The 27,183-nt window shown below is 37.6% G+C and overlaps 3 protein-coding genes across 7 annotated transcripts; 2 read left to right on the plus strand and 1 right to left on the minus strand.

The window, feature by feature from the left end:
- Positions 1-4,819: 4,819 nt before the first annotated feature.
- LOC130962649 (uncharacterized) lies at positions 4,820-5,293 on the minus strand. Its single transcript, XM_057888837.1, has one exon. The coding sequence runs from the start codon at positions 5,291-5,293 to the stop codon at positions 4,820-4,822; it is 474 nt and encodes a 157-aa protein (XP_057744820.1).
- Positions 5,294-7,469: 2,176 nt separating this feature from the next.
- On the plus strand, positions 7,470-13,452 carry LOC130961167 (uncharacterized). Of its 5 annotated transcripts, none has more exons than XM_057886896.1 (9): positions 7,470-7,790; positions 8,411-8,511; positions 8,883-9,068; positions 9,164-9,275; positions 9,369-9,403; positions 9,492-9,644; positions 9,769-12,254; positions 12,656-12,715; positions 13,017-13,452. In XM_057886896.1, the coding sequence occupies exons 2-9, from the start codon at positions 8,441-8,443 to the stop codon at positions 13,073-13,075; spliced, it is 3,162 nt and encodes a 1,053-aa protein (XP_057742879.1). In that variant the 5' UTR covers positions 7,470-7,790; positions 8,411-8,440; the 3' UTR covers positions 13,076-13,452. The 5 variants fall into 5 exon arrangements, with proteins under 5 accessions (XP_057742879.1, XP_057742883.1, XP_057742881.1 ...); XM_057886900.1 differs by having other exon boundaries at positions 13,044-13,452; XM_057886898.1 differs by having other exon boundaries at positions 7,470-7,726.
- A 645-nt stretch (positions 13,453-14,097) lies between these two features.
- Positions 14,098-17,343, plus strand: LOC130962313 (protein FAR-RED IMPAIRED RESPONSE 1-like). Its single transcript, XM_057888530.1, has 4 exons — positions 14,098-15,362; positions 15,516-15,919; positions 16,009-16,941; positions 17,028-17,343. The coding sequence occupies exons 2-3, from the start codon at positions 15,646-15,648 to the stop codon at positions 16,731-16,733; spliced, it is 999 nt and encodes a 332-aa protein (XP_057744513.1). The 5' UTR covers positions 14,098-15,362; positions 15,516-15,645; the 3' UTR covers positions 16,734-16,941; positions 17,028-17,343.
- Positions 17,344-27,183: the final 9,840 nt, after the last annotated feature.

Raw genomic sequence — 27,183 nt, forward strand, 5'->3', positions numbered from 1 at the left:
ATTTAAACTACACCCACAATAAAAAAGATTCTTCCTTTAAAAAAGTTTTTTTTTATTTTGTTTTTATTTTTTTTAATTGTTTACATTAAAAGACGATGTCATATAACTTTTGCATAAGAAAAAAGGGAAAAATTCAAATGGATTTCGATAAAAAAAAAATTTGGGTTCTAATGATTTAGTATTTTTTATTTTTAAAAAGTTATAATTTTAAAATTTTTTAATTTAATTTAAAATAGTTTACCTTTTTATTTTGAAATTGAATTTTTTTTAATGCTAGAGAAAGATAAATATCAAATTTATATGCAGTTATTTTGTAAAAAAAATGGCTGAAAAATGAAAAAATTTAACGAATATCTCGTTACACTAATAGTAAAATATGTATTAAACATTTAAGATATTATGCCCAATCAATAAACTTAAATATCACAAAACACAAAGTTTAATTTTCAAAAATTAAAAGAGTTTAATTTTGATATTGTTACGTGGGTAACCTGAGATAGGTGGTTTAGACTTGAAGGATTGGCCCAAATATCAAAGGAAAGTGGTCTCCGACTTGTTCGCGTTCGGGAGTCGCTGTCCGAGTTATGTGTTTGAAGTAATGGGGAGTGGTACCTACAAAGACACTCCGATGTTTAAGTTAGCAAGGGGGTAAGCAGGTTTATGGAGTATTGGAACTTAATTTTTACCTAAGTGTGTCAGTGTATTTATAGTGGTGATCTAATAACCACCATTGGAGTAGTTCCACTTCTGAAGATGGATAACCGTCCATTTATCTTAGGGTTGTTGATATATCTCTTCTAGAAGTGGATGAGAGATTTTAGAGAGTAGTTACTTATTTGAATAAGCATTATTTGCCAGTTCATATTGAACCCGACCTCTTTGGGAAGGGGTTTATGTCGATCCCGACCTCTTTCGATGAGGTCGGGCAAGTGGTGAAGGCCAATTATTGGGATGGGCCTTTTCGGCTTACTTGGACCTGGACCATAGGATTGGGTCAGGGTATGAATAGTGCCCCTACTCGAGTCCGACTTCTTAGCCATGAGTGGGATTCCAGTATTAATTGAGCTTGAGTTTATTCAAGTCGGAAACCGATGTGGTTTTAATTAAAAATCGACGTGATTTCGAATTTCTCAATCGTCGTGTCTAATCAAAACATTGCGTCTGTTTGGGATTTCGCATTTACACACGGGGGCAATTACATTGGTAACGGCGCATTTCTTTAATGATTACGTCCTTTTACTGTTGTACCCCTGGTTTCTTATAAATACTTTTCTCTCTTCTTTTTTATTTTCTTTCGTCTTCTCTTTGAAGTTTTTTCCTTGCACTTTTGCTTTTTCACTAAAAACTCCCTTTTGCCTTTTGTTCTCGGGTGGTTCGTTATTTTTTATCTCTGCAACTACTTCTCTTTGATTTTACAGGAAAAAAGGTTAGTTCTTTACTTTCTTCTGCCATTTGTGTAGTACTTTCTTTATTTCTGTTTGGTGCGCCTGTGTGTTCGAGGAGAGTTTCATGCCTTTACCATGAGGCTTTAGGATTTTTGCATATTTATTAGATATCGTTGTTGCTGCCTGGTGATTCTTTTTCCTATTTACTTTCGGCAAAAACTGCCTTGTCTTTGGGAGTCCTGTTTTTTATGCTTTTATTTTTTTTTTTGTAGGTCTTATTACTTTTATACGTACTTCCTTACTATCGAAAAATGTCTTCCCGTATCCCTGAGACCCTTTTGAAATGGGTAGATGATTCTGTGCTTATTGAGAATCCTTTAGTAGATACCGACTTCACTACCGAGCTTCGCACCCATCATAGGATTTGTAGTTTAGAGGCTGATGAGCTTAAGTATGAATTAGTAGCCCCGGATCTTGAGGATCGGGTTTGATGTGGGAGGATTGCCGATTCTAACTCTCACTTTTTCTTTATGTACGACTATCTTTTCACCCGTTTGGGGGTTTCTTTTCCTTTTTCTGAGTTTGAAATGGACGTTTTGTCTCATTGCCGAGTTGCTCCTACCCAACTACATCCCAACTCTTGGAGTTTCATGAGAATCTACCAACTTGTCAGCCAAGAGCTGGACTTTTTGACCTCTTTAAAGATCTTTTTCTATCTTTTTCACCTGACAAAGCCGTTTAGTGCTCAGAATAATAAGCAATAGTGGGTATCCTTTCGAGCTATCCAGGGACAGAAGGTTTTCTCAATCTTTGATGAATCTTTCCATGACTTTGAAAACTTTTTCTTTAAGGTCCAAGCCGTAGAAGGCCATCACTCTTTTTTCTTGAACGATAACAATGATACCCGATTTTTTCTCTATTGGTTGGAGGCCTCCCCTGTAGAAAAATATGGTCTAGCCAATTTGGATGAGGTGGAGGAGGCTGTTGTTGAGTTTTTTCGAGAGGCTTGGGGACGTGCTCCAAATCTAGATACCAAGAAGTTCCTTCTAGGTTCTCCGAGTTTTGTGCGGACCCAGCTAGGTAGTTTTTGTTTATTTGTAGCGATTTCTAACGAGTTCTGACTTGCAACGTGTTTTCCTTGGATTTTGTAAGCTAATTGACTCTCATTCTTTCTTTCAGAAATGGTGAAAAGCGGGTCCAGCACTACCTACCAAAAGGTCCAGGAGGCCAAGAGGAAGGCTTGTGCCTGAGCTGACGCTACTAAGGTCAGAGCTTCTGGCGCTCCTCCTCACAACTCAGAGTCCTCTTCTCACCCGATTTTGGTAAACCCTGCTTCTGCTTCTTCTTTTCCTCCTCCTGCCCTGTTCCCCCAGTTCGAAACCCTTCCGAGCCTGGAAAAAAGAAATGTAAGACCTCGGAGACTGGTTCTTCTCCTTCTGGGGAGGCCAGCTTCGATGGTCTAAAGTTCGTTTGGAAGCACATCTTTCCTCATAGCTAGATCGCTATAGATGATGCTTCCCTTCGAAATCATCTTCAAATTTTGGTTCCAGGGGGGAGTGGGAGTTCGGACTGCTGGACTTTGCACTGCCCTTCTTGATATTCTGGAAAAAAAATCCTTTGAGCTCTTTTCAAAAGACTGTGAAGGACCTTCAAGGGAGGATTGTCCTATATCAAGAAGAGGAGAAGAGGCTGCAGAGGGAGAACGCCTGGTTGAAGGAGGAGCTGGCCCAACTTCAGGAGAGGGAGAAGAAGTTAATGGGCCAGCGTGCCATGGCTGAGAGGTTGAAGGAGAAAGCGGAGCAAATTTATGTTAGGGTATTTTCTGAAAATATTGATCTTCAAAGGCAGCTGGAGTTGAATTGGGAGGCTTATCAGGACCTAGAGGATTCAATTGTTGAGAGCTCAGAGGAGGCTTTCAGGGTGTTTAAGGAACAAGTCGGAGTTATTGCTTCTGACTTGGACCTTTCACCCCTCCATCCTGATAAGGTGGTTGTTGTTGGGGCGATTGTCTCTCCTCCTCGTCCTGAGACCGATTCAGAGCTGAAGACTCGTGGACAACGAATTGTTGAGTCTCCTCCTCACGAGGAGAAATAGGAGGAATCCCTGCCGAGTTCTTTTGAGGTCCCGACCTCTGCTGCCAAAAAGGTTGCTCCGACCCCTCCTACTCCTGCAGCAGATTTGAGCTCTATTCCTTTTGATGCATCCGATCTCCCTTCCCAGTGATTTTAGCTATTATGGCCCGACTTGTGGGCCCTTTTTGAACAATTTATATGTTTGTTGTCGTGGTGGTTCCTTGACATTTTGACCTTTTTATGGTCATTAAAAAAAGTTATTTGTTTTTGTTGGTCCTTCTTTGGAATAAGGGCCTTTAACAAAATATCTTCGATTATACATGCTTGCGGATGTTTTGATGCTTTTATTTTCCTTGAGATTTTAAAGCCCTTTGATTTTTGTGAAAAAATCTTTTTGTTGTGTGGGCTGTTTTGTTTAAGTTAGACGATTTTTATCGTAGAAAAAATTCTTTTAAAAACTTGAGAGGCCTTTGCTCCTATCTTCAAGGGATTTTCGTATCTTTTGTGTTCCGTTATTTTGAACGTACATATTCAATTTTTTTATTGAATTGTTTTTGTAACTTTAGGTTATTTTTGCGATGCATTTTGATTTTCTCGGGTTTTCCGACTAGTGTGTTGTTTAGTGACATTATTCCCGAGTTATCACGATCGTCTTTTGTAACCTCTTTACACCGACTTGTACCTCGTCGTTTTATCCTGCCGACCACTTAGGTCGGTCATGGGATTTTCATGCTTTTTTTAGCTTAAATTGGTGCGTTTCGTAGAATAATGATGATAATAACGGAATTAAAGAGATAGAATAAAATCTTTATTAATTGATGGAGGTAACTTTTATAAAAGTTAACTTAGCTACTAAGGGATTTTAAGATTATTAACCCTTAATCCCCCCGCTTTGATGCCTCGTTAAAACCCCTTTTAGAAAAATCCTTTTTTTGGAAAAAAAACCATGAAGTCGGAAAAAAGAGTACATAAGGGAGCGGAGTTTGCTTCTAGCTATAATAACTCTTCATGTTGCAAGCATGCCACGATCTTGGGAGCTCGGCACCGCTCAAGTCGGATACCTTGTAATACCCCTTTCCGAGCACTTCATTTATGTTATATGGCCCTTTCCAATTAGCAGCGAGTTTTCCTTCACCCGACTTGTTTGCCCCGATGTCATTTCTGATCAGAACCAAGTTGTCTGAGGCGAAATTTCTTCGAATGACTTTCTTGTTGTATCTGTTTGTCATCCTTTGCTTTAGCGCTGCTTTCCTTATTTGGGCTTGTTCTCAAACTTCAGGGAGTAGTTTGAGTTCTTCTTTGTGTGCCTGAATATTGCCGATCTCATCATAAAACCTCACCCTTGGACTTTGCTCGTTGACTTCAACTGGTACCATGGCTTCTATGCCATAAGTAAGTCGGAAGGGTGTTTCTCTCGTGGCAGACTGGGGTGTAGTCCGATATGCCCATAACACTTGAGGGAGCTCCTCGGCCCAAGCCCCCTTTTGTATCTTGTAATCTTTTCTTTAATCCATATAGTATGATTTTATTGGCGGCTTCTGCTTGCCCATTTGCTTGTGGGTGCCCAACCGAGGTGAACTGATGCTTGATTTTCATACTGGCTACTAGATTTCTGAATGTAAAGTCGGTGAATTGAGTGCCATTATCTGTGGTAATGGAATTGGGAATGCCATACCTGGTAATGATATTCTTGTAGAGGAACTTCCGACTTCTCTGAGCTGTGATGGTGGCTAATGGTTCTGCTTCGATCCACTTTGTAATGTAGTCCACTCCCACTATAAGGTATTTTACTTGTCTAGGCACTTGGGAAAGGGTCCAAGTAGGTCTAATCCCCATTTTGCAAAAGGCCATGGATAAGTTATACTTATAAGTTCTTCAGGGGGAACAACATGAAAGTTAGCCCCATGAGATCGGTAGCGTGAAGTTGTCCTTCCTTTTTCGGTTCGTGTACCCCAGAGGAGATTTCCCTTGGGACTTTAGCACCTGAGGGACCTTCCCAGTGTTGGCTATCCGCTCCTTGTAGAGAGATTATTGCCTTGTCATTGTTAACTGCATCTTGCTGCTCTTGCTCAAACTTTGATGCTGTATGTCTGTCTTCGTTCTGGTCATCCGTCATTGTAAGTTGTTTTCCCAGGTCCCTAGTAATGGCACCAATGTTATGTGGGTAACCTGAGATAGGTGGTTTGGGCTTGAAGGATTGGCCCAAATCTCAAAGAAAGGTGGTCTCCGACTTGTTCGCGTTCGGGAGCCGCCGTCCGAGCTACGTGTTTGAAGGAATGGAGGGTGGTACCTGCAAAGACACTCCGATGCTTAAGTTAGCAAGTGGGTAAGCAGGTTTAGGGGGTATTGGAACTTAGTTTTTACCTGAGTGTGTCAGTGTATTTATAGTGATGATTCAATAACCACCGTTGGAGTAGTTCCACTTCTGAAAGTGGATAATCGTCCCTTTATCTTAGGGTTGTTAAGATATCTCTTTTAAAAATGGATAAGAGATTTTAAGGGGCAGTTACTTATTTGAATAAGCGTTATCTGCCAGTTCATGTTGAACCTGGCTTCTTCGGGGAGCAGCTTATGTCGATCCCAATCTCTTTAGATGAGATCGGATAAATGGTGAAGACCAACTTATAGGTTGGACCTTTTTGACTTACTTGAACCTGAATCATAGAATTAAGTCAGGATATAAACAAATATATTAATAATATAAAATATTTTATATAATTATATCTATTTTTTAAATAATTATTTACATAATTAATATAAAAAATAATTATATTTATTAATATAACATTATATAATTAGATACATATCTAAACTACATCAACACTAAATTCAAATTAAAATTGTAGTTATACGTCATTGCTATAGAATAAAGTCGCCGAAGCGGCGAAGCCAAATCAAGTAATAATTAAATTGACAATGGCTCTTGTTACTTGTCGGGTTCATGAAACGCGTGCTTCATAAGTGAAGAGAAAAGATATATTGGGTAGGAAGTGGTTTATGCTGTGCATTTATGTTGTTAAGGTTGAGGGGTATGGTATGGGTTTTTTTATCGGATGTCCCCGAAGGAACCGGGTATGTTATGGTTGACATGTACACACGTAAATAACCGACAATAGACAAGGCCCAAGATTAAGTTATTGTATGTGATATGAAGAGTGTAAATAATACAAAAAATTTCAAAGGAAACATGTACGTTATGTGTGGATCTGGAAACCCCAAACGCACGCGTGTTATGCCTTCGGTAGCGGTGAGAGTTGTCGTTTTACTTTACACAAGTCTCAACCCAATCTCAATCTCAAATCTTTGTCACACTTTTTTGGCCTCCCCTATTTTCTGCATGTTTAAAATTAAAATTAACGTAGACATACTTAATACTGCACTCAGGCATATCTCATCACCCAATGCAAAATGTTATCATAAAAAATCCAAACAAAGCAAAGTTCTTTTTATTTATTTATAAGATAATTTTCATATAAATAATGGAAAAGAAGAAACCGAGATAAGAAAATGGGTTGCAGAGCGTGAAAGACACGCGTAGGGAATAAAAACACGAATAGAGTTGATTATAGTGGTGCGTAACGTGCAGTGCATTTGCTCTTGGTTTCTTTTCTTCAACTACCAGAATTTTGTGTTATTAAAACTCAACTAATTCCACTTCATCTAAACAAAATTTTATAAATGCAAGTCTTTTTTTTATAATTTTTATTTCTAGATATAAAAATATTTTATACAATTATTTGATCAAATTCACGCGCAATGGGTGTGGTATCTTATTCTTTAGTTGTTGTGCATAGAAATTAAGAATTTTTTATTAAAAGCTAAGAGCCTATTAAGTTAATTAATTTTGTATTTTAGATTAGTTACTTAGTATAATAATTAAATAAAAATCTATATATAATTATTTTCATATAAAATTAACAATTAAAAATTATTCATAATAATATAATCAAACTTGTTATATTAACTTCACATTAATACCTCTTCACCTAGTAATTATAGTTCATAGCGCGGACCACAAAACACAAGTTACTTTTGTTCCACTCATCACTCATAACTCATCCATCGCATTATTTGTGTTCATTTCTCATCACACTCCATCACTCACAGTTTCACACAGAGAGATTCGGCTTGAAGCTGCAGCTTCCTCTTCTCACTCTTACTCACATTTTCATTTTCATTCACCATTTTGAAGATCCTTTCTCTCTTTCCTCTTTTTGTGACGTAAAAACATTTCAGATCTCGAACGTTAGAGGAGAGAGAAAGAAAGCGGTGAGAGAATAACCGCTGTTTCGGTATTCTTGTCTAGCGAGACTCTCTCACCTTCCTTGCTTGAGTGCGATTCTCTTGCTCACTGTCTTGGTTTTCGATACATTGGATTGTTGCTGTTTCCATGTTTTTTTTTTCTGTTTAAATCCAAATTTATTTTTAAGAATCCGAGATTTCCTTCTTTATCTCCTTGCTTCACTCGAATTTTGTAATTTACTCTTTCTGCGATTTTTCTTTCTCCGTTTAGTTTGAAACTTTTTTTCTTTTCAGATCTGACTTCAATGCACACGCATTCTTAGCAACTCATTTTTCTTTTCTTCTTTGATCTGGATGTCACTTTCTGATTGTAACTGCATATTCCATTATCGTCTCCTGTAATTTGATTTTTTTATAACTTTTTTCGAAATCAAATTTCTGTGATTTTTTGTGGATTACTTTTTTACTTCTCCAATGATGTGCTAGGAAGAGCGGTTGTTGATAACCAGCATTAATATTTTAGAATTTTTTTTAGCATTTTTACATTTAGTAGTTGCATAATGTTCTCCTAACTTAATTGCATGATTGTGATGGGAAGAATCTTCACCGTTTTCACTTTAGTCATTCTAGCGAAAAATTGTTGACTAAATTCTGACTTGAGAGTTAACTAAAGTTCTATCTCTAATTGTTAATTTTCCTTTCTGGTTCAAGTTCCTTTTTTTTCCATCTGAAATCTTGGAAATGGAGGATGCACTGCATGCTAACGCGCCTTTGGATTATGCTTCAATTCGGATTTTTCCGAATCAAAATAGGTCAGCTTTTATTAAGTGGAAAGTGGAGTTAGAACTAGGTTTTCTAATTGAAACTGAATTTATGACATGAATTCTTTCAGTACTATATTAGTATATTCTGAAGTTGTTTTGGAAATGTTATTATCCTTACTGTAATGTTAGGGCGACAAAAAAAAAAAAAGGTCAGAATTTACCTTATTTATCATTCATTAATTGTTATGTTAAATAAGGTAAGTTCGGGCTATTTTTGGCTAATTTATTTTGGTTACCAAACATTTCTGTTATCCTTATGTCTCTGGTCAGTAGATTCAGTTTTGCATTGAGTATTGATTTATTGTGATCTTTTCCATATGTGAATTTCTTTTACATTTTACGTGCCTGTATTGGGCTAGGTATGAGGCATTTGTATTTAAGGGGAAACAATCCGAGCAAGTGTTGGCCGGACATTTGGAACACCTGTTGCCGCATATACCTGCAATAAACAAATTATATGCCAAGGGATCTAACGCGAACTTTGATCTTGAGTTGCCAGAAAATATGCATGGTGCTGAATGGTTTTCAAAAGCTACTGTTACAAGGTTTCTATCAAGGATGGCAGATCCTTTAGTTTTGTTTCCCTTTGCATTTCACTTATATGAAAATCTTACTAGCTATCAATTATTTTGCATCTCAGGTTCCTGCATATTATTAGTTCACCAGATTTGATAATTGACATTAATACTATCATGGATGAGATGTCACAGTTGGAGGAGTCGAAAAAATTCCATGTTTCATTATATGGAAAGGTGATACTTGTCTTTCAGCAAATATATACTGGATATGTTTTGTTTCTAATTGATAGTTGTCTTCTGAACTAATAGTTTATTGCTTATGAACAGCCTGAAGAAAAAAGCTTGTCATCTGATGCTTCAAAGTATGTTGTTGTAACTATTACATTACATTTAGCAAATATATATTTTTGCTTGCGACCTTTATTAAGCTTTCTTAGAATATGCTCCCAGGAACGAATTATTACGAGCAATGGACCTAAGGCTTACAGCATTGAGAAGCAAGTTGGTTGAAACAATTGACAAGGCTACTGGTGATACCTGCTCCCGTGAAGCTATGACTCATTTAGCAAAATTTTCTCAACATTTTGGTGCTGTTAAAATTGAGTAAGTTTCAGACAGATTTATCAACTCTCACGATGAGTAAATACTATTATATCTTTAGCAAAACTTCTCTACTACTAGAAACATTGCTGAGCAGAGTTTACCTACATTGTGTACGTGAACACAGGAATTCTTTGTGCAAGTTTATAGAACTAAATCAAACGAGCCAGGATACTGGTCCCTTGAACAATGAAACACCCTCGACTACATGTAAGGGGACAAGCAGTGCTGCAAGCAACCCTGTTAAAGTTCGGCAGATTTCCAGGTCATCTAACTCTGATGCCCCTGTTGTCTACGGTGTTTCACCAGCTAAAGCTGCTCAAATTGAGAGGCAGAGTTCAACAGAAAGTGAGGAGTCTTCTAACTCAAGTGATGAGGATCAAATATCTGCTGAGAGAAGTCGTTCTCTTGTAAGATCTGCAACACCCAGAAGGTCGGCATCCCCAATGCGAAGGGTACAAATAGGAAGAGCAGGACCTCGCAGAGCTGCTGCATTAACTATAAAGAGTCTCAATTTTTTTCCTGGCAAAGGGGGGCCAATTTCTTATAGAGATGCTGCTGAAAATGGCTCTGAAGGGGAAGTATCTGAGCAACCCTATAAGAAATCAGAAATTGATGTTAGGAGGATAACGGTGCAAGATGCCATCAGTCTTTTTGAAGGTAAACAGCGGGATCAAACTGCAGATATTCAAAAGAGGAAGTCATTAGCAGATGTTTCTATCAGTACAAATAAATCTGTCTTGAGAAGATGGAGTGCAGGTATGGGAGAGACCTCTGTTCAAGACCAGCCAGAAGTTGCAACTGAAGATCCTCTTCCAGTGACTTCCAATGATGTGGTAGATGTCGATAACCATAAGAATTCGGAAGAAGTGGTGTCTGATTTTACTTCTGAAAGTCACGATAACGATGAGATAAATGCTGGTGACATAAAACAGGAAAGACAGGAAAATAGCTCCTATGCTATAGATAATGCAAAAGAAATTGAGTCAAAAGAGGAAACTGCCAGAAAGTTGGCAGCCTCAGAAGAATGGAATAAAAGAAAGCAAGAAGAGTTCAACCAGATTCTTAAGAAAATGGTTGAAAGCAAGCCTGTTATGTTTGGAAAGTCCCAGCCCAGCAGAAACCAGAATATTCCTTTTGAACAGAGGGGAGGGTCTTATGATAATTATAAGGAGAAAAGGGATGCAAAACTCCGAGGAGAGAATACTGGAAAGCGGGTAGAAAAAGAAGCACAGTTTCGAGAAATGCAGCAACTACTTGATAAGAGGAAAGAAATGTTATCCAAAAATCTGAGTGCAAGTAAAAAAAGTGCTACAAGGTTGCCCCAAAAATCACTAAGAAATCCAACTCAACCTGCAAATTCTCCAAAAGAGACCTCTAAACCTATAGCTACAAAGAAGACATCTAAAACGTCACCAGTGCCTGCTATTCGAAAATCATGGTCAGCAATGCCTTCACCAAGGGCTGCAGGGACATCTCCTGTTAAATCACGCAGTGGAATTTCATCTGCTAGCACCACCCCAACACGTCGGAAACCAATCTCGACATCTTCTGTGCCTCAACCAATCCCCCAAAGGGAGAAGTCCCAGCATCGAAACAGAAATGAGAAAGAACCTCAGACTGGCAGTGCCAGAAGTGTCAAAAGCAATGAGAAATGGCAGACAGCTGTTGCAAATAAGAGCAAGGCAACCAAAGCAAAAGTAACGAAAGCTTCTGAAGAAACCACTGTTCCTTCAAAGATTAGCTTGGCTAGCAAGGGAACCAAGAAAAGCAGTGTGGTGCCATTGGAATCGAAACCATTTCTACGTAAGGGTTCTCGGATGGGAAATGGTACAGGGACTGGTGCTGGTAATCTTAACAAGAGAAAAACTCCTCCTAAGCTGGACAAATCTCTCACTGAAAATGGTATTCAACATCAAGAAACGGAATTGGTTCTCAATGCTTCTGATCTGAACAGTCAACATTCAGACAGGGACACTGCAACACCCACTCATCAGAATGCTGCTACAGAACCAGAAACTCAGGTAAATAACCACTTGCAATGTGGTGAAATAGGAAATTTAGACCAAGATCCTACTGAAGTTGGTGATGTCTCAACAGATGTAATAGAGTCTCCCATAGAAATAAGGAATGAAGAGTCAACCATATCACCCTCTGCCTGGGTGGAGGAGACCGAAGAGGATCTGGAACTGTCCAGGCCATGCGAGGACAACACATTTCAACCCACATCTCTGGCTGGTATCCCTCCAGCAGGATCCGCTAGTCCCCGTGTTCGCCATTCTCTGTCGCAAATGCTTCAAGAAGAAAACAGTGAACCTGACACTTGTGAATGGGGAAATGCTGAGAATCCTCCGGCCATTATATCCCAAAAAGATGCACCCAAAGGTTTCAAAAGGCTCCTGAAATTTGCTCGGAAGAGCAAAGGTGGTGGTGATACAGGTTCTACTGGTTGGTCTAGTCCATCCGTATTCTCCGAAGGAGAGGACGATGCTGAGGATTTTAAAAACTCCAATAAAAGAAATGCCGACAATCTACTGAGAAAGGCTGCCCTTAATATGAAGAGTTATGGGCAACCAAAAAGTTCAATGCATGAAGGATATGAAAGAAATTTAGGTACTAATAAACATACATTTCTCTCTTTGCTTTTCCTCTCTACTGATGGTGCTGCACCAAATTTTGAAGTCCCTGTATTTTTTTTTTCCCTTGTCCTCTCGAACATTAGATGCTTTCCTTCTGCTCCTTTTTCCTGTCGTGTTCTTATTTGATGGCTAATTTTTGGCATCTCTCCAATATTCAGTTATTTGGGGGCATATCCGTCAAATTTTTGAAAATTCTTACAATAACATCATTGCTTATTGGGCAATTAATAGGGACTGAAATTCAACAAGATATTTCTTTTATGCTAATGTCTTTGTGTTGTTTTTCACGTTGAACTTGACTGATTGCAAATTAACCGGCTCTAATTGTTCATATGATGCCTCTATTCTTATCACGTATAGATTTCTGGTTTGCAGCAAGTAGAGATGATGGCAAGGGTTCTAACAAGGTGCATGATGGTGTCAGTTCTACAAGAGGTCAGTCTTCATGAGAAACACTAACTACAGACTTACAAATACTTTTTTTTTATCCTTTTTCTTTTTATTTAAATATAGACGAGTTGGTGTTAACTTTTTTGTTACATTGATAAATTGATAAATTGATGTATTAGGATTATAATTTATATAAATCTAGTTAAAAGGAAAGGGTCAAACAAATTAATATGGAATGAAGGGAGCATGATTTTAGTGTTCCCTATACTTTTCTACATTGATTTTCTCACTAGTGGCGTTTCTCATTAAATACTTTAATGTTTTCTTCTGCATGTTCACGTTCCAGCGACAAGGTCATTCTTTTCTCTTTCAGCTTTTAGGGGAAGCAAACCCTCCGAGTCATAGTTTGGTTGATGGCTATGGAAAGTAAGATCATTGAGTTTGCTTTGCCATAATACAAGGGAAGTTTCATGTTGTAAATTCATTGAACTGCGTCGAGGTATTTTATAACATTACCCTGCAGTTAGCACTCAAATACTCCACGTCCCCGTCCTTAGCAGATTTTCTATACTTGATTTAATTGTTGTGATGGTTGTACCAAGCGTTCATTTCATAATATGTTACTATAACTTATATGAATATTGATCATGTAGATAACTAAAATATTGGTACCAAATTTTTTGTTTAATTGTTTTTCATAGTTATTGCCTTATTGGTGAAACTTGTTATGGAGAGGTTACTTCTTTCTTTTGGTATGGAGTATATATCTACGGTTACTGTCACTCCGACGCTTATTTAAAAGAAAAACCGTTTTTGTGCAGCTGATGTTCTGATGGAGTCGAATAAAAATATTTCTTAATGAAAATACTTTTTAAGTGAACTGGTATGTATAGCCGAGTAATAAACATGTAAAATGTGCCGCGTTTTACTGTCTTGTCAAATTTAGCAACTCGTTTTTGGTGTAACAAACAAAAATTTGAGTATGATGATGTGTTGGAACTTGGTAGCTATAAAAGCGTTGATAAAATTAGTTTTTTAATATATTGTTATTTTTTTTATTTTTTAAATTAAAATTTGTTAAATAATAAAACAATATTTTAATTTTAGTAATATCTTTTACGGAAAAGCTAGGGCTTGTATGCTTTACAAGTTCATTAAACAAATACGCGCTGCTCCACGTACGTTAATTACACGCGCTATATAACATCCCGCGTATATCTAACTACCAAATTTAAAATATTTGTTTCCTTCTTCGTTTTCGATATTTTGAGATTTGGTTGTTCTTCTTCTCGCGCGTCTTCCCTCCTTCTTCTCCATCGTTCTTTTTCTGTCCTTTTCTCACTGGTATGTTCTTCGTTTACATTACTTTTTTCTCTCTCTGCAACTCGACCTTCGTTTTCTATTTTGATTTGTTGTTTAATGGATCATTCAATCTCTGATTGTCAGCTGAATCCAGGCGAAGTGGATTATGAATTTGAATTTAACGAATTTCCTGAGGTTTGATTTACATAAGATTAGTATGATTTTTCTTTCAGTAATTTGTATAGCATTGTGTAGTTGAAAAATTGCTGAACATTGACTGTGAAAGTAACACGTTAACATGAATCTGTACATTCAATGTATTAGTTGTGATTAATTAACTGGAATTTATAGTAGACGCTCGGGTGTAGATCAATTCTTCTTTGGGTGTATTTTAGCTAGAAGTGTGGGTGTATCTACACTTTACTGGTTTTTTGTTATTTTAATTGAGTTGTTGTTGTTCAGGTGTATTATATCAGACATGATTGGGTGTGTTTTTAGTTTTTGACATGGTGTATTCTGCAGCCTGAGTATTTACAGTTTATGGCTTTAAAGGTCATTCTGTAGTTGAGTTGTTGCGGTTCGGGTGTATCATATTAGACATGATTGGGTGTATTTGAATGATATCTATGGGTGTATTCACAGTTCTGACACGATGTATTTTGCAGCCTCTCTCGGTTGTTGATGACGAGCTTGTTCCGAAGGTCGGAATGACCTTTACCACCCTTGAAGATGCTGGAAAATTTTACAGGAACTACGCCAAGGCTGCAGGTTTCTCTACAAGAGTTCGGTGCACAAATAGGAAGGGAAACGAGATTAAGAATCAACTGATTACATGTAGCAGAGAGGGAAAATGGAGATCTAAAATATCTCCAACCGAGAAGACCAATCCGACAGCCGGTTTAAACTGTCCTGCAAGAATTTATATACACACATTGAAGGATGTCGGTGCTTGGATCATTTCAAAGGTTGTGCTGGATCATTCACACACCTGCTGTCCAAGCAAAGTAGAGATGCTCAAATAGCACAGGGAACTAACCATGTCCATTCGTCGTACGATAGAGAATAACGAGGAGGCCGATATCAGACCAAGCAAAACCTACCAATCATTTGTTGCCGCTGCCGGGGGTCACCGCGAGTTAAATTTTATCGAAAAGGACGTGAGGAATTACATTACCAGGGAAGTGCGGAATGTTTCCGAACAAGAAGATGCAAAGGAATTCGGGAAATATTTCTTAAGAATGAAAGAGAAGAATCCGAATTTCTTTTTTGAGCTCGAACTTGAGGAGGATCAATCGATTAAGCTGGCTTTTTGGGCCGATGCAAGAAGCAGAGCCGCCTTTGAGTATTTCGGAGACGTCATTTCATTCGACACCACCTACAATACAAACAGGTAATAAACTGTCCCTGTTTATGATGCTAAATTAATTTATTTTTACGAATCCGCAGTAGAGGTGTATATTGGTGGTCTCATTGGGTGTATTCGAAGCATTTGTTGGGGTGTACCTAATGATTTTGCATTCTGGACCATGGTAATTTGTTTCAGGTATAATTTGGTCTGTGGTTCTTTTGTCGGGGTGAATCACCAAGGTCAGTCAACACTTCTCGGATGCTCTTTGATGAAGAACGAAGAAATTGAATCATTCAAATGATTATTTCAATGCTGGCTTCATTGCATGGGAGGAAACGCTCCGAAAGGGTTTCTCACCGATCATTGTGCATCAATGAAAAGGGCTTTAGAGGCCTGTATGCCAACAACAGTTCACCGCTGGTGTATTTGGCACATCATGAAGAAGATTCCAAGCAAATTAAACGGGTACAAGGGACATGCCGATATCGAACAAGAAATGAGCCATGTTGTTTGGAACTCTCATAGCAAAGACTCATTCGATAGGAATTGGAACGATTTTCTGCTGAATTTTGGTCTTACGGACAACAAGTGGCTTTCAGGTAATGTGTTTTTAAAATCTGCATCAGAGGTGTAAATTGTATGTTCTCTCGGGTGTATTTTACAGTCTGTGTTTGGGTGTATTATGCAGATCTATACGAAGACCGTCACATATGGGTTCCTATCTATCTGGATCACCACTTCTGGGCAGGGATGAGAAGCACACAAAGGAGCGAGAGCATGCATTCATTTTTTAACAAGTACATCACCCGGAACAGCTTGCTTATTCAGTTCGTCAAGCAATACGATAATTGCCTCGGAAGCGGGGAGCAAGCTGAGAGAGAATCAGATGCTGCAGATTTTCATACGGTCATACCGTGTGCAACCAAATCCTGCATTGAAGCTCAGTTTCAAGATGCATACACTCATGCAAAGTTTAGGGAAGTCCAAGCGCAATTCAGAGGAAAGGCGAATTGCATCACCAGATTAAAGAATTTCGCTCTAGGCTATTCAATATACGAAGTCGGAGAACAAGTTTCCAGCTCAATATTCAACAAGTTCGTAGTTACCTACGACTCAGTTGCAGCCGAGGTAAAATGCCAATGCTTATTATTCGAGTCGAGAGGGATACTGTGCCGTCACGCACTAAGCGTGTTAAGCTTCGAACAAGTAAGCCAAGTGTCTCCTAGATATATACTGGAACGATGGAGCAAGAAGGTAAAGAGGCGACACACACACCAAGAGCAGCCACGACGAGCCACTAATGGAGCCAAGAAGCAAGAGGTTCGACCAATTGGTTTTTCGTTCGCAAAATATTTGCGAATTTGCCTCCGAATCGGAGGAGCTGACTGCAATTCTACACCGTGCGTACGATAACGTCATGGCCGAGATGGAAGCATTAAAAGCCAAAAGGAAGGGGAGATCTTCTTTATCCCACAAAGACGCCAACTTGGAATCCGTTAACGAGCTTCAAAGCCCGCCAAGGATTCGAACAAGAGGACATCCAAAAAACAGGCTAGGTTCAAAGCTGGAGAAACAGATTGCAAATGCCACAAAGAAGAAGAAGACGAAAGTTTTAAGCGAGGTATAAGAAAATGTTCTTTAAATTTGTGGCGATTGAGTTTATTTTTCTTGTTAATAGTTTAGCTAATGTGTGAGTGTTATATTCAGATAAACGTGTTTGATGCTGCATCAGCGGCGCATTCAAATTCCAACCAATATCAAGGGCACATTATGAATTATCAGCTCAGGGTACCAGCAGCAGGGGATAACTCGTTGGGTGTATAGTTTTATAGAATATGGGTGTAAAATCACTGTTTCTTTTGGGTGTATTTTTGTTAATTCACAATTTACATATAGACACATATATAGATACATATAGAACAAAAGCTGTAAAAATTCGCAGGTTATGGGTGTATATTTCATTTGATGTTTTTCTTCATATTTTAGTACATGTAATTCATACATTTTGAATACAGCGCAGACAGTTGGGTGTATATTTTATGCAATCTTGGGTATATTATTAGACTTGTGTTGGGTGTAACAGTTTATAATTTGCGTTTACCACCTGTAATAAGTTTTTGAATACATCACAAATAGTTTACCAGCACAGATAGTTTAACTATGGGAAAAAATATACATGGAATAGAAGTTGTTGATAATTGGCAAATATTTACATCATTTGTTTAATTTACAAACTACCCAGCAGTTGGATTACCCAGTTTCTATATCAGCAGAATTAATCTGACAAAACGGACTCAATAATACAGAGGATGGCTTCGACAGCCTTATAGCACTACTCTCTCTAATTGCCCGATCTCTCTGTTTATTCATCTCACTGAATAGTATCCGGGAAGCATACTCCACTCTATAGTGGTCCACCTCCTCCTACAATTAAAAAGTATATTCTGTTTAAACAGCAATATTAATTCAGTAAAGTAATACAGAGTTATATAGTTCTAAAGACAGTTACCTGTGGCCAATTATCCCATTCATACTTCCCTTTTTTGATGTTTTCTGGCTCAATTAACTCAAGCCACTTCATAACGTAGATAACGCAGTCATAGCTGAAAACGAAGAAAATAAATTACAAATCTCATTTAGGAAAGTTTAATGTTCAGAGTCACAAATTTATACCTTGTTTTTTGGCCTGATATTTTAACATATGATGCTTTAATTTCCTTCTCCTTCTCGCCTTTCTCCAGAGGTTTTCCGCCGGCATATGTTATCAATCTTGAAAATACATATCCCTTAAATACCAAAACAAATCAGTAATACACCCGAATGAATGCACAGGATACACCCAACTGAATATGGAATATACACCCAACATAACCTTCGAAATAGACCTATCTATTAGGGTAAAGAAGACAGAGGCAGCTTACAGTGAATTTATTAATGTCCTTTCTCTCATCGCTTGGAGCTTTTTTGTGTAGCGGGTCAAGTATTTGACATTTCCGCTTTGTTGTATTTATCAGCCATAACCACCAATGTCCCGAGTGGCAAACAGGAGCAAAAATCTGAAGGATTGCCACATTTCAACAATTTGTTATTTTATTTGGCATATAAGTAAATAAGCGTAGTAACAAATTTAGCAAACAAAAACTTACATATGGATGCGAACTTAATTTTTTTCTATCTATGAAGTGAATGAAACTCGGGTAGGCTTCCACCCTGAATTCCTTTTTCGTTTTCGGGGATATGAATTCCCCCTTTGGGTGATCCGAAAGTGCCATGCTCTGCAAGAATTGCGAAACAAGAAATGAAATACTGAAAATACACAACTTACACCCAATCGAACCTAAAAAATACACCTAAATCAATGCAGAAAATACACCCAAAGTTCGTAGAAGTAACACTTAACACAATATCGGGGGAGAGACAGTATATTTGTTCCTGAAACCTCTTTTCATTTTTCTGGTTTAGGATGAGGCAGATGGCAGATACAATCTAGAAATATATGCCGAAATCAATTTTACATTAATAAACATTGCAGTTTACTTTGGTGTAAAAACATTAATGTTAGTCTAATATTACCTGAGATTCTATATCACTTTTTGCCTGGAGGGATGCAAGGTGCATTCTGATCAAAATGTATTCTCCTTGGCCAATCAGAGTGCACATCTCCTCATACTCGTTAGTATTGCCATCTGCGTCTTCCTTCAGTCTCGTCCCCCAGATGTAGCACTTTTGTTTCATATCATCTGGAATTTGATTTATTCCCCCTGGAGTTTCAAACTTTGCAGAACTTTCTCCCCCAGTCTCCCTCTGAATTTGTGGACTTTCGTTTTTTCCCTTCGCCGCATTGCTTGCTAATTTTTGGACCAAATTGTCTAATTGTTCTAGCATACTTGCAGTTTCTGGAGATTTTTCCCTTTCTGTCTCCTGCGTTGACGCCCCCTCCTGGCTTGAATCAGTCAATCCAAGACTGAATGATGGCATCCCTGAATCTGTTTTAGGAACATAGGTTGCTGTCCGTGCCATCATCAACAGCGCAGCAGCGTCTTCTGCGGCTGGATGACTGCGTCATGATGTATAAGAATAAGAGTAAGAATAATAATATACGGATGATAAGCAAAGATTGATTTTAGTCTGATGAACTTACATCTTAGTTGGAGCTGGGGGAAGCGTGGGTGTGGTTTTTTGAAGTTGTTTGGGGGATTCAGGAGTGCTGCACAGTTACACAAAATTAATCATGGCGTAAAAAAAATTGATCAGGAACAATATACACCCAAACTGTTAGCAAATATACACCCAAACCCTAAACAAATATACACCCAATACTATTTCTTACGTTTCTCTAGTCCCTTCAATCCGTAGCATAGGGGTTGGTTCGAAATCTGTGTCAGTGGTTGTTTGGGATGTCGGCACAAAAACCTGGATCGGGACTCTAAACAAGAAGAAAAATGAAAGGTTAACAACGTATTTGAAAATAATAAGGTTATAAGGTTAAAATATTCTTGGGAAAACTCACATTGCAAGCGCTTCGGACGGTGTTTGTTCCCTCACAACCATCATATTCGAATCAGTCGGACTCAACCTAAAATACACCCAAAGTAGGGCAAAAAATACACCCAAACAATTCAAAAAAAAGCTAGGCTTTGTTTTTTGAGAACTTACATACTTGCAGTTTTTGCTTTTTTTTGCTGCCTTTTTTTTCTTGAATAAAATAATAAAGGACTTTTTTTTTCTAAAAAAAATATATACAGAATTAGAAGTAGAAGGTATTAGAAGAACAAAAGTAACGGTTATTTGAAAGAGAAATTACATGCTTTGTGACGGCTGGTTTACACTACTCTGTTCTGTGCGTCCTTGAGAGGAAGGATCATCACTTCCCAAGTTCACAGCTAGTAGTCTAAACAGATTTCATGTTATTCAGAGAAAATAAGATACAGGTTTAAAATACACCCAAATTTATGCACAAGATACAACTAACCGAATGGACAATATAGACCCAACTTAGTAAACAACATACACCCAACTTGATCCACAAAATACACCCAAATTGTTTCACAAAATACATCCAAATCATGATAACAAGATTTTATTAAATAATAAAGCTTCTTACGTTTCAGAGGACACATAGCGACCTTTTGTCGATCGCAGGTCAGCTTGGTTCTCCCTGCGAAACAAGATACAATTATTAGCAAACAAAAGACACCAAAATCTCAAATACACAGCCCAGCAAGACATACCCCTCTGCAGCAGATTTATCAACGTTTTTCCTTAGCCATTCATCGAGTTCGTCACTTGATATTTCATATCTCTCACTACATTCATAAAATAAGATGTTAACAAAAATAATTACAATGATAGACCATAGTATAGCATACGAGGTACTGTACCCGTCAAAGTATTGATCTTCTTCAGGAGGTGAATCCTCCACAACAACTTTTTTCTTTTTTTGTTGTGTTCTGGGTGGAAAAAAAAATAGTACCAATCAGAAATAAAAAATTAATTTTATCACAGAATTTTATCCAAAGAATTGCTTACTTTTTTTGAGTTGTTTTTGTTTTTTTCTTTTTCTTCTCCTTCTCCGCAGGTGATGATTCTTCACTCCTATAAGTTAATAATAGACACTTCAGTTAATACACGAAATCTTTATAATGAAGCCAAAAGAAAGAAGTAATAATTTCAGGACATTACTCATCACTTGGTTCAGATTCAGATTCTGAATCAGAATCTGACTCCTCTTGCCTCTGCTTTCTTTTTCTGGAGTCCATTCTGGAAGGCAAACAATCATAATTCAGAATATACTAATAATACACCCAAATGAATTCACGAGATACACCCAATTGAATATACAATATACACCCAACGCAGCAAACGAAACACACCCTGCTTAATAAACTACATACACCCAACGTGATCAAACAAAATACACCCAACTCAAAAAAGAAATTACACCCAAGTGTGGTACTTGCTTTTTCCCCTTTTTGCCGGGGTGTTTTCTTCCCGAATCCTCTGAGTCTTCTTGAGCCTCAGACTTAGAGTTAGAAGTGTCACTGTCAGTAGTTTCTGTCTCCGAAGACGATGTTGGACTCGCCTTCCTTTTTTGTTTTTTTGATTTCTTGTTTTTTTTTCTGTTTTTTTTTTCTTTTTTTTTTCATTTTTTCTCTTGTCTCTGCCATCTTCACAATCCCCTGAAACATGAGATATTTTAGTTAGCATCATTCAGGTAAATAAAATACACCAACTTATTATGATTACTCACCAAAATTTCCTCTCTTTCTGCAGTCATTCTTTTCACCAACTGCTCCTTAGTCCAGTTGGCAATCCAGGGCTTTGGTGGTCTTTCAGCCATGTTCTTGCCTTTATTTTTTGAAAGATGAAAGTAGATTATCATCAGGGCGAAGAGGCAGCCATTAATTGCCTTCTTCTTCTTCTCCTGGTAGTCTGTGATGCCCTTTACCATGAAGGTCAAAACATGCCCCCCCTGTTTCTCTCTGATATGCCGTCCATCTTAAAAATTGGGGGCAGGTGCACGGGCGATATTTTGTTTATCGTCGTTGGCAAAAGGAACGCCATCTGTATGTAGAGGATGAATATCCTCTTGAACATCAGGCGTTCCTCTTCGTTGCCAACGCCGATTTCCATCATTTCATCGGTAAGACTTTTGAGGGTCTTACCCTGGAATCTTCTATAAATTATTTTGTCATCATCAGAAAGTTTCTTATACTCAACTTTCTCAGGAAATAGATCTCCTACAAAAAGGAAGACAACAAAGTATCCAAGTCGGTTCAGATACACCCAAGCATCAACTTAAATTCACCCAAGCAACAACTTAATATACACCTATAATTTTAAGCTAGTTACCTGTTGCATTGATGCCAAGTGCATGACCTATTTTTTTTGGGGTTATTTGGAAAGAACCATATCCTGTCTTCAGTTTGTTCTCCCCAAGTTTGAAGTTGTTTGCCAGCTCCCTTAAGAGTTGGTGATCCACCCTTAGTGGTGGGATGTGCATCAACCCACCAAATCCGAGATCCCTCACAATCGCCTTCTTCTCCTCAGTCATGTTTCTAAACTTATCACTCAGGAGATGTGTGGCACACTTGAGGTCTTTTGTTTGGTTTTTTGCTGCCATTTTATCTGAAACGAACAATACACCCAAAGAAATCAGTAATATACACCCATATATATGAGTCAGAATACACCCATTAATAACAATAAGATACACCCATTGATAACAGTAAGATACACCCATATATATGAGTCAGATACACCCAAAGATATCAGCAAGATACACCCATTGATAACAGTGAGATACACCCATGATATTATTCAGATACACCCAAAGATATCAGCAAGATACACCCATCGATAACAGTGAGATACACCCATAGATATTATTCAGATACATGCGTATAGATATTAGTCAGATATCACTCAACCATGCTTCAATATCAAGCCACATTACAAGGTTAAGCAGTATACACCCCCAATCTACGGAATAAACCCCCAAAAATCAACAACAATAGCAGGAGAACTTAGAACAACAACGTAGAACGACGTAGAACTTAGAAGAACGATGTAGAACTTAGAACATTGTAACAAAGAAGCAAGAATAATAGTAAACCCTAGAAGAACGACGTAGAAGAAAAGTAAAATATACAAGAATCTTAATGGACTTACGTTGAGTATTGTTGCTTTGTTTTCTCTTCAGATTCTTCACGGAGAGTTTGATGGTGTTTTGATGGAGGTTTCGAACAACGATTTGTATATTTTGAACTTTGATTTTCGCTCAAAAATGGGAGGGTTTCCTTGTTTTCAAAGCGCCTTGAGAAGTGGAAGAAGTGGAAGAAGTGGAAGAGTCTGCCATACGTAACCGTTTGAGTGTTGAGCGCGTGATTTTGACGCGCCATGTTATCCTCTTCATGCGTGTGAGTTCTCTTTGGGCTGGGCCAACTTGTATGCTTGTAGACTTGTATGTGTAGCAGGCCCGTATCTTTTAAGACATCGTAGTTAGGAGTGGTAAAGTTGGTAGTTCGTTCCGCCAAGGGCCATCCCAAAATCTGGGTGGACTAGCCCGCTTTGCGAAATAAAATGGGTTTAAAATATTAGTTCGTTATGTTTTAGAGTGGGTTGGCAGATTAGTTTGTTTATTTTTTTAATTAATAAAATTAATAAAAAATAATTTAAAAATTAAATATAAAAAAGATCAAATTACAATACAATTCCTTTACTATTTTTTAAGATATTTAATTTTAATAAAATTGTTTAAAATAATATCTATCACTAAAATTATCTTTATTTTAAGAAATAAATTACATAATTTGAGAAGTATATATATAAAAGTGTAAAATAAAATAAATGAATTTAATAACTAAAAAGAAAATAAAATGTGTTTTAAAATAATATAATTATTAATTTTTGTAGCAATAATCACTCTTATTTAATAAAAAAAATAAAATAACTTTTGGCCTGATAGACTAGCCTGCTCCACCAAACTCGCGGTTTGACAGCGTGGGTTGGTTTGGTGAAATTTTTTTATTTGGCGGATTCTAAATCTTAGTCTAGCCCACTCTTTTTTACGAGTTGGCCTAGTGAGTTTGATTTATTTTGCCATCCCTAATCGTAGTTAGCCTAGTGAGTTCAATTTATTTTGCCATCCCTAATCGTAGTTATATAATCAGTATAGTATCGACATTTAAGTATGTACCATGTTTAACTTTATAAATAAAAGGGTAATTTATATAGTTAAATAAAACACAAGTTAATATTATCTAAATGTTTAATTACTTAACATATTCCTATAATTTTATCGAATTTTCAATTAGGATCCTATACTTTTTTCTTTTTAATTAGATTTCTATACCATATAAATTTTTTTTTAATTTAGTCTTTACTGGAACAAAAACATTTAAAATAACAAAATATTCTATTGAAAAAAACGAATATATATTCTCACTATTAGGATAAAAGACCTAATTAAAGACACTTCTATATTTCGAAAATTTTAAAAGAACCTTTGTCATTTTGTCCCACCCTCACAGAGTCCTTGAGCATCCTTAACTGTTTTTATTTGTTATTTCTTTAAATAAAGGTAGTGATATGTTGTTTTCATTAAGATTTTCATGCTTTGAATCAATGTTTTGTAGAGTTTCTTCCCTTGAATTAAGTTAGAGATTCTCCTAACTTTAGTTGAGATTTTTTGGTGCTTTGATCAATGCTTCTTGGAGTTGTTTTGTGCTTTTAAGTGTAGAAAATGATTAAAAGATGCTAGGCAAGAACAAGTAGATAGACAAAACAGGGATCAAGAAAAACAAAGGAGGAAGCTTAGGATACACTTTGAAATCTTAGGACACACTTTTAAAGTCACATTTATCAAAACGAGGCCTCCGTTAAGATTGGTTGTCCAATATGGAGAAAGTGGCGTCAAGTTGTCAACCGACAAAAGGAATATCACGTGTACACATCATACATGCGTACGCACAAATGGAGCAAAAAGAGAAATCATGCGTACATACATTTTGGTACGAAAAGGAGTGTTGCGTGTACGCATCCCTCATGTGTACGTGCAAATAGTGACATAAGAAAAATCATGCGTACGCATGACCCCAAGTTTGCGTCTGATAAACGAAATTTGTCATGCCGATATAGAATTCAATAATGGATATAATCGTGAGTATAGTCTAGTCGACATTCAAACTTCACATCAAACAATTCTACAATCTATAACCGAGAGTACTAGTCTCCCGAGTCGTCCTCCCTTGGAATTGCTAGAGCATGCATCTTATTGATTAGAAAGCCTTGTTATGATTCTTTGAAGGTTTGGCAAAATAGATGACAAACAATCAATCTTTAAAAGACTTGGCCTAGGGTTGGCATTAGAAATTCTATCCTTATAGTTCCTTCAATGATGACAACAATTAGGCCTTGCTTCATTTAGTTAACCCCTAGGTATAGGGGAAAGTCAAATGAGAGTAACTAACTTGAGTCACAAGTTCTAGTTTTACCTTAGGAAAATCTAGCTTTAATGAACTCCAAGTCAACTAGCAATTTCTAATTCCAAATCAACAATAGACATAAACTATTCAACTCCTTCTAATGGCCCAAACCCTATGCCAAGTAAGAAACTTTTACTCCTAACTAGTGTTGGCATTTTATCAAACAATTGATGAGCAAGAATGAAAGACATAGTAAGAATGAGAAGAAAGTAGAATTAAAAGTGCTTCAACACAAGAAATTAACAACAATTAACAAAGAACAACAATGGAAATGAAATTCTCAAGAGCTTGATAAAATTCAAAACTACGAAGTTGAATCTAGGATCTATGAAAATTGAGCAATTACAAACACTAATTGAGATTGGAGAAGAAGATCTATGACATGAACAAAGTAAATTGAGAATTGCAATGGATCTCACCAAAGAGTGATTGAAAATTCAGAAAATGGATGAAGATGAACCCTAATGAGAGCTTGCAATCTCTCTCTCCCCCTCCAAGAATGTAACTAACTATAGCCAAAAATATCTAGAACAATCTAAAATGAGCTAAAATCCCTTAACCCTTCAATCTTTGGTCTTCTTAAGCTCTTCCCGCCAAGGCACTTCCCCAAGATGAGATCCCCAACTGTCTCCATGCCCAGGTCACGTGACTCTTTAAAAAAAATCATATTCGAACATCGGCGCGCACGCGCAAAGCACGCGTGCGCGCCACTGGGGCATCTTGTAATGTGCGCGGAGGCGTAATGTACGCGTATGCGCCCATGGAGATCATGGCCTAGCCGCTACACAAGCCGGCTCGTGGCTTTGCTCTTGGCTTTGACTTCTAGCTGCTCAATCCACGTGGGCGCGCCAAGTGCGCGCACGCGCCCTTGCTGAAGTTTCCAAAGCTCAATTTCTCATGCTCCCTTCCTTTGCGCTCGTTCTCCTTCTCTCTTCCGGTTCATCCCTGCCCTATATTCTGAAACCACTTAGCACACAGGTCACGGCATCGAATGGCACCAAGAGAAGATTAGAAATGTATCTAATTTAGTGCAAAATAATCATGTTTTCATCCATGAGGCAAAGATTAGGAAAGGAACACAAAGTCTCGTATTTTCATATAAAAAGTGTGTGGAATCATTGATAAAACCCCTGAAATCGATACAAGATAAACCCTCAAAATGGGATTTATCAACCTCCCCACACTTAGATTCTAGCATGTCCTCATGCTTAGAGAAATGCAAAAGAAACGCAAAAGACCGAAGGATCATAAAGATATAAGACTCATAAAGGGCAACCTACTTACATGAATGCAACTACGACTAGTGCTACTATCTACTTGGTTGGGAACAAATCAACCTTCCTAAGATATATGCAAGCATATAGGGTACGATGGTGGTCAATATATAGGACTTACCAATTTTCAAGCATCAAGTGCAATATATGCAACCTTGCATGAAGAATGCTCATGAGAGCTGGGAATCATGAATTAGAGCCTTCGAACCCTCACCGGAAGTGTTTACACTCCATTCGCTCAAGTGTCTAGGGTTGATTCTCTCAATTTTCTCCTAATCATGCTCTCCAAGATTTGTTCTCCATCTAACAATCAACATTTATTCCATGCATGTGTACAAATATCATGAGGTCTTGTCTTTAGGTTGTAATGGGGCTAGGGTCAAGGTGGGATGCATATTTGGTTAAGTGAGTTGAAATTTGAATCTTTGATAAGCTTAAACTTCCCACCTAACCTATGACATCCTATACAATTAAATTCCACCCTAACTACCCATTTTTTTTCTCTCACATACTCATGTATTCCTTTTTAATTTCACAACACCTATGCATTGATTTTATTGGACTATACTTTGATTTAGGGCGTTTTGTCCCCTTTTTATTCCT

This window comes from Arachis stenosperma, chromosome 2, assembly GCF_014773155.1.
Source record: "Arachis stenosperma cultivar V10309 chromosome 2, arast.V10309.gnm1.PFL2, whole genome shotgun sequence".
Lineage (NCBI taxonomy): Eukaryota > Viridiplantae > Streptophyta > Magnoliopsida > Fabales > Fabaceae > Arachis > Arachis stenosperma.

Excerpts from the sequence above, each read along its gene's own strand:
- LOC130962649 (XM_057888837.1), bottom strand. The coding sequence starts at position 5,293 with ATGGGGATTAGACCTACTTGGACCCTTTCCCAAGTGCCTAGACAAGTA.
- LOC130961167 (XM_057886896.1), top strand. The coding sequence starts at position 8,441 with ATGGAGGATGCACTGCATGCTAACGCGCCTTTGGATTATGCTTCAATT. Across the intron at positions 9,645-9,768 it reads TTTGGTGCTGTTAAAATTGA|GAATTCTTTGTGCAAGTTTA; the intron begins GTAAGTTTCAGA and ends ACGTGAACACAG. Across the intron at positions 12,716-13,016 it reads TGGTGTCAGTTCTACAAGAG|CGACAAGGTCATTCTTTTCT; the intron begins GTCAGTCTTCAT and ends TTCACGTTCCAG.
- LOC130962313 (XM_057888530.1), top strand. The coding sequence starts at position 15,646 with ATGGGAGGAAACGCTCCGAAAGGGTTTCTCACCGATCATTGTGCATCA. Across the intron at positions 15,920-16,008 it reads GGACAACAAGTGGCTTTCAG|ATCTATACGAAGACCGTCAC; the intron begins GTAATGTGTTTT and ends TGTATTATGCAG.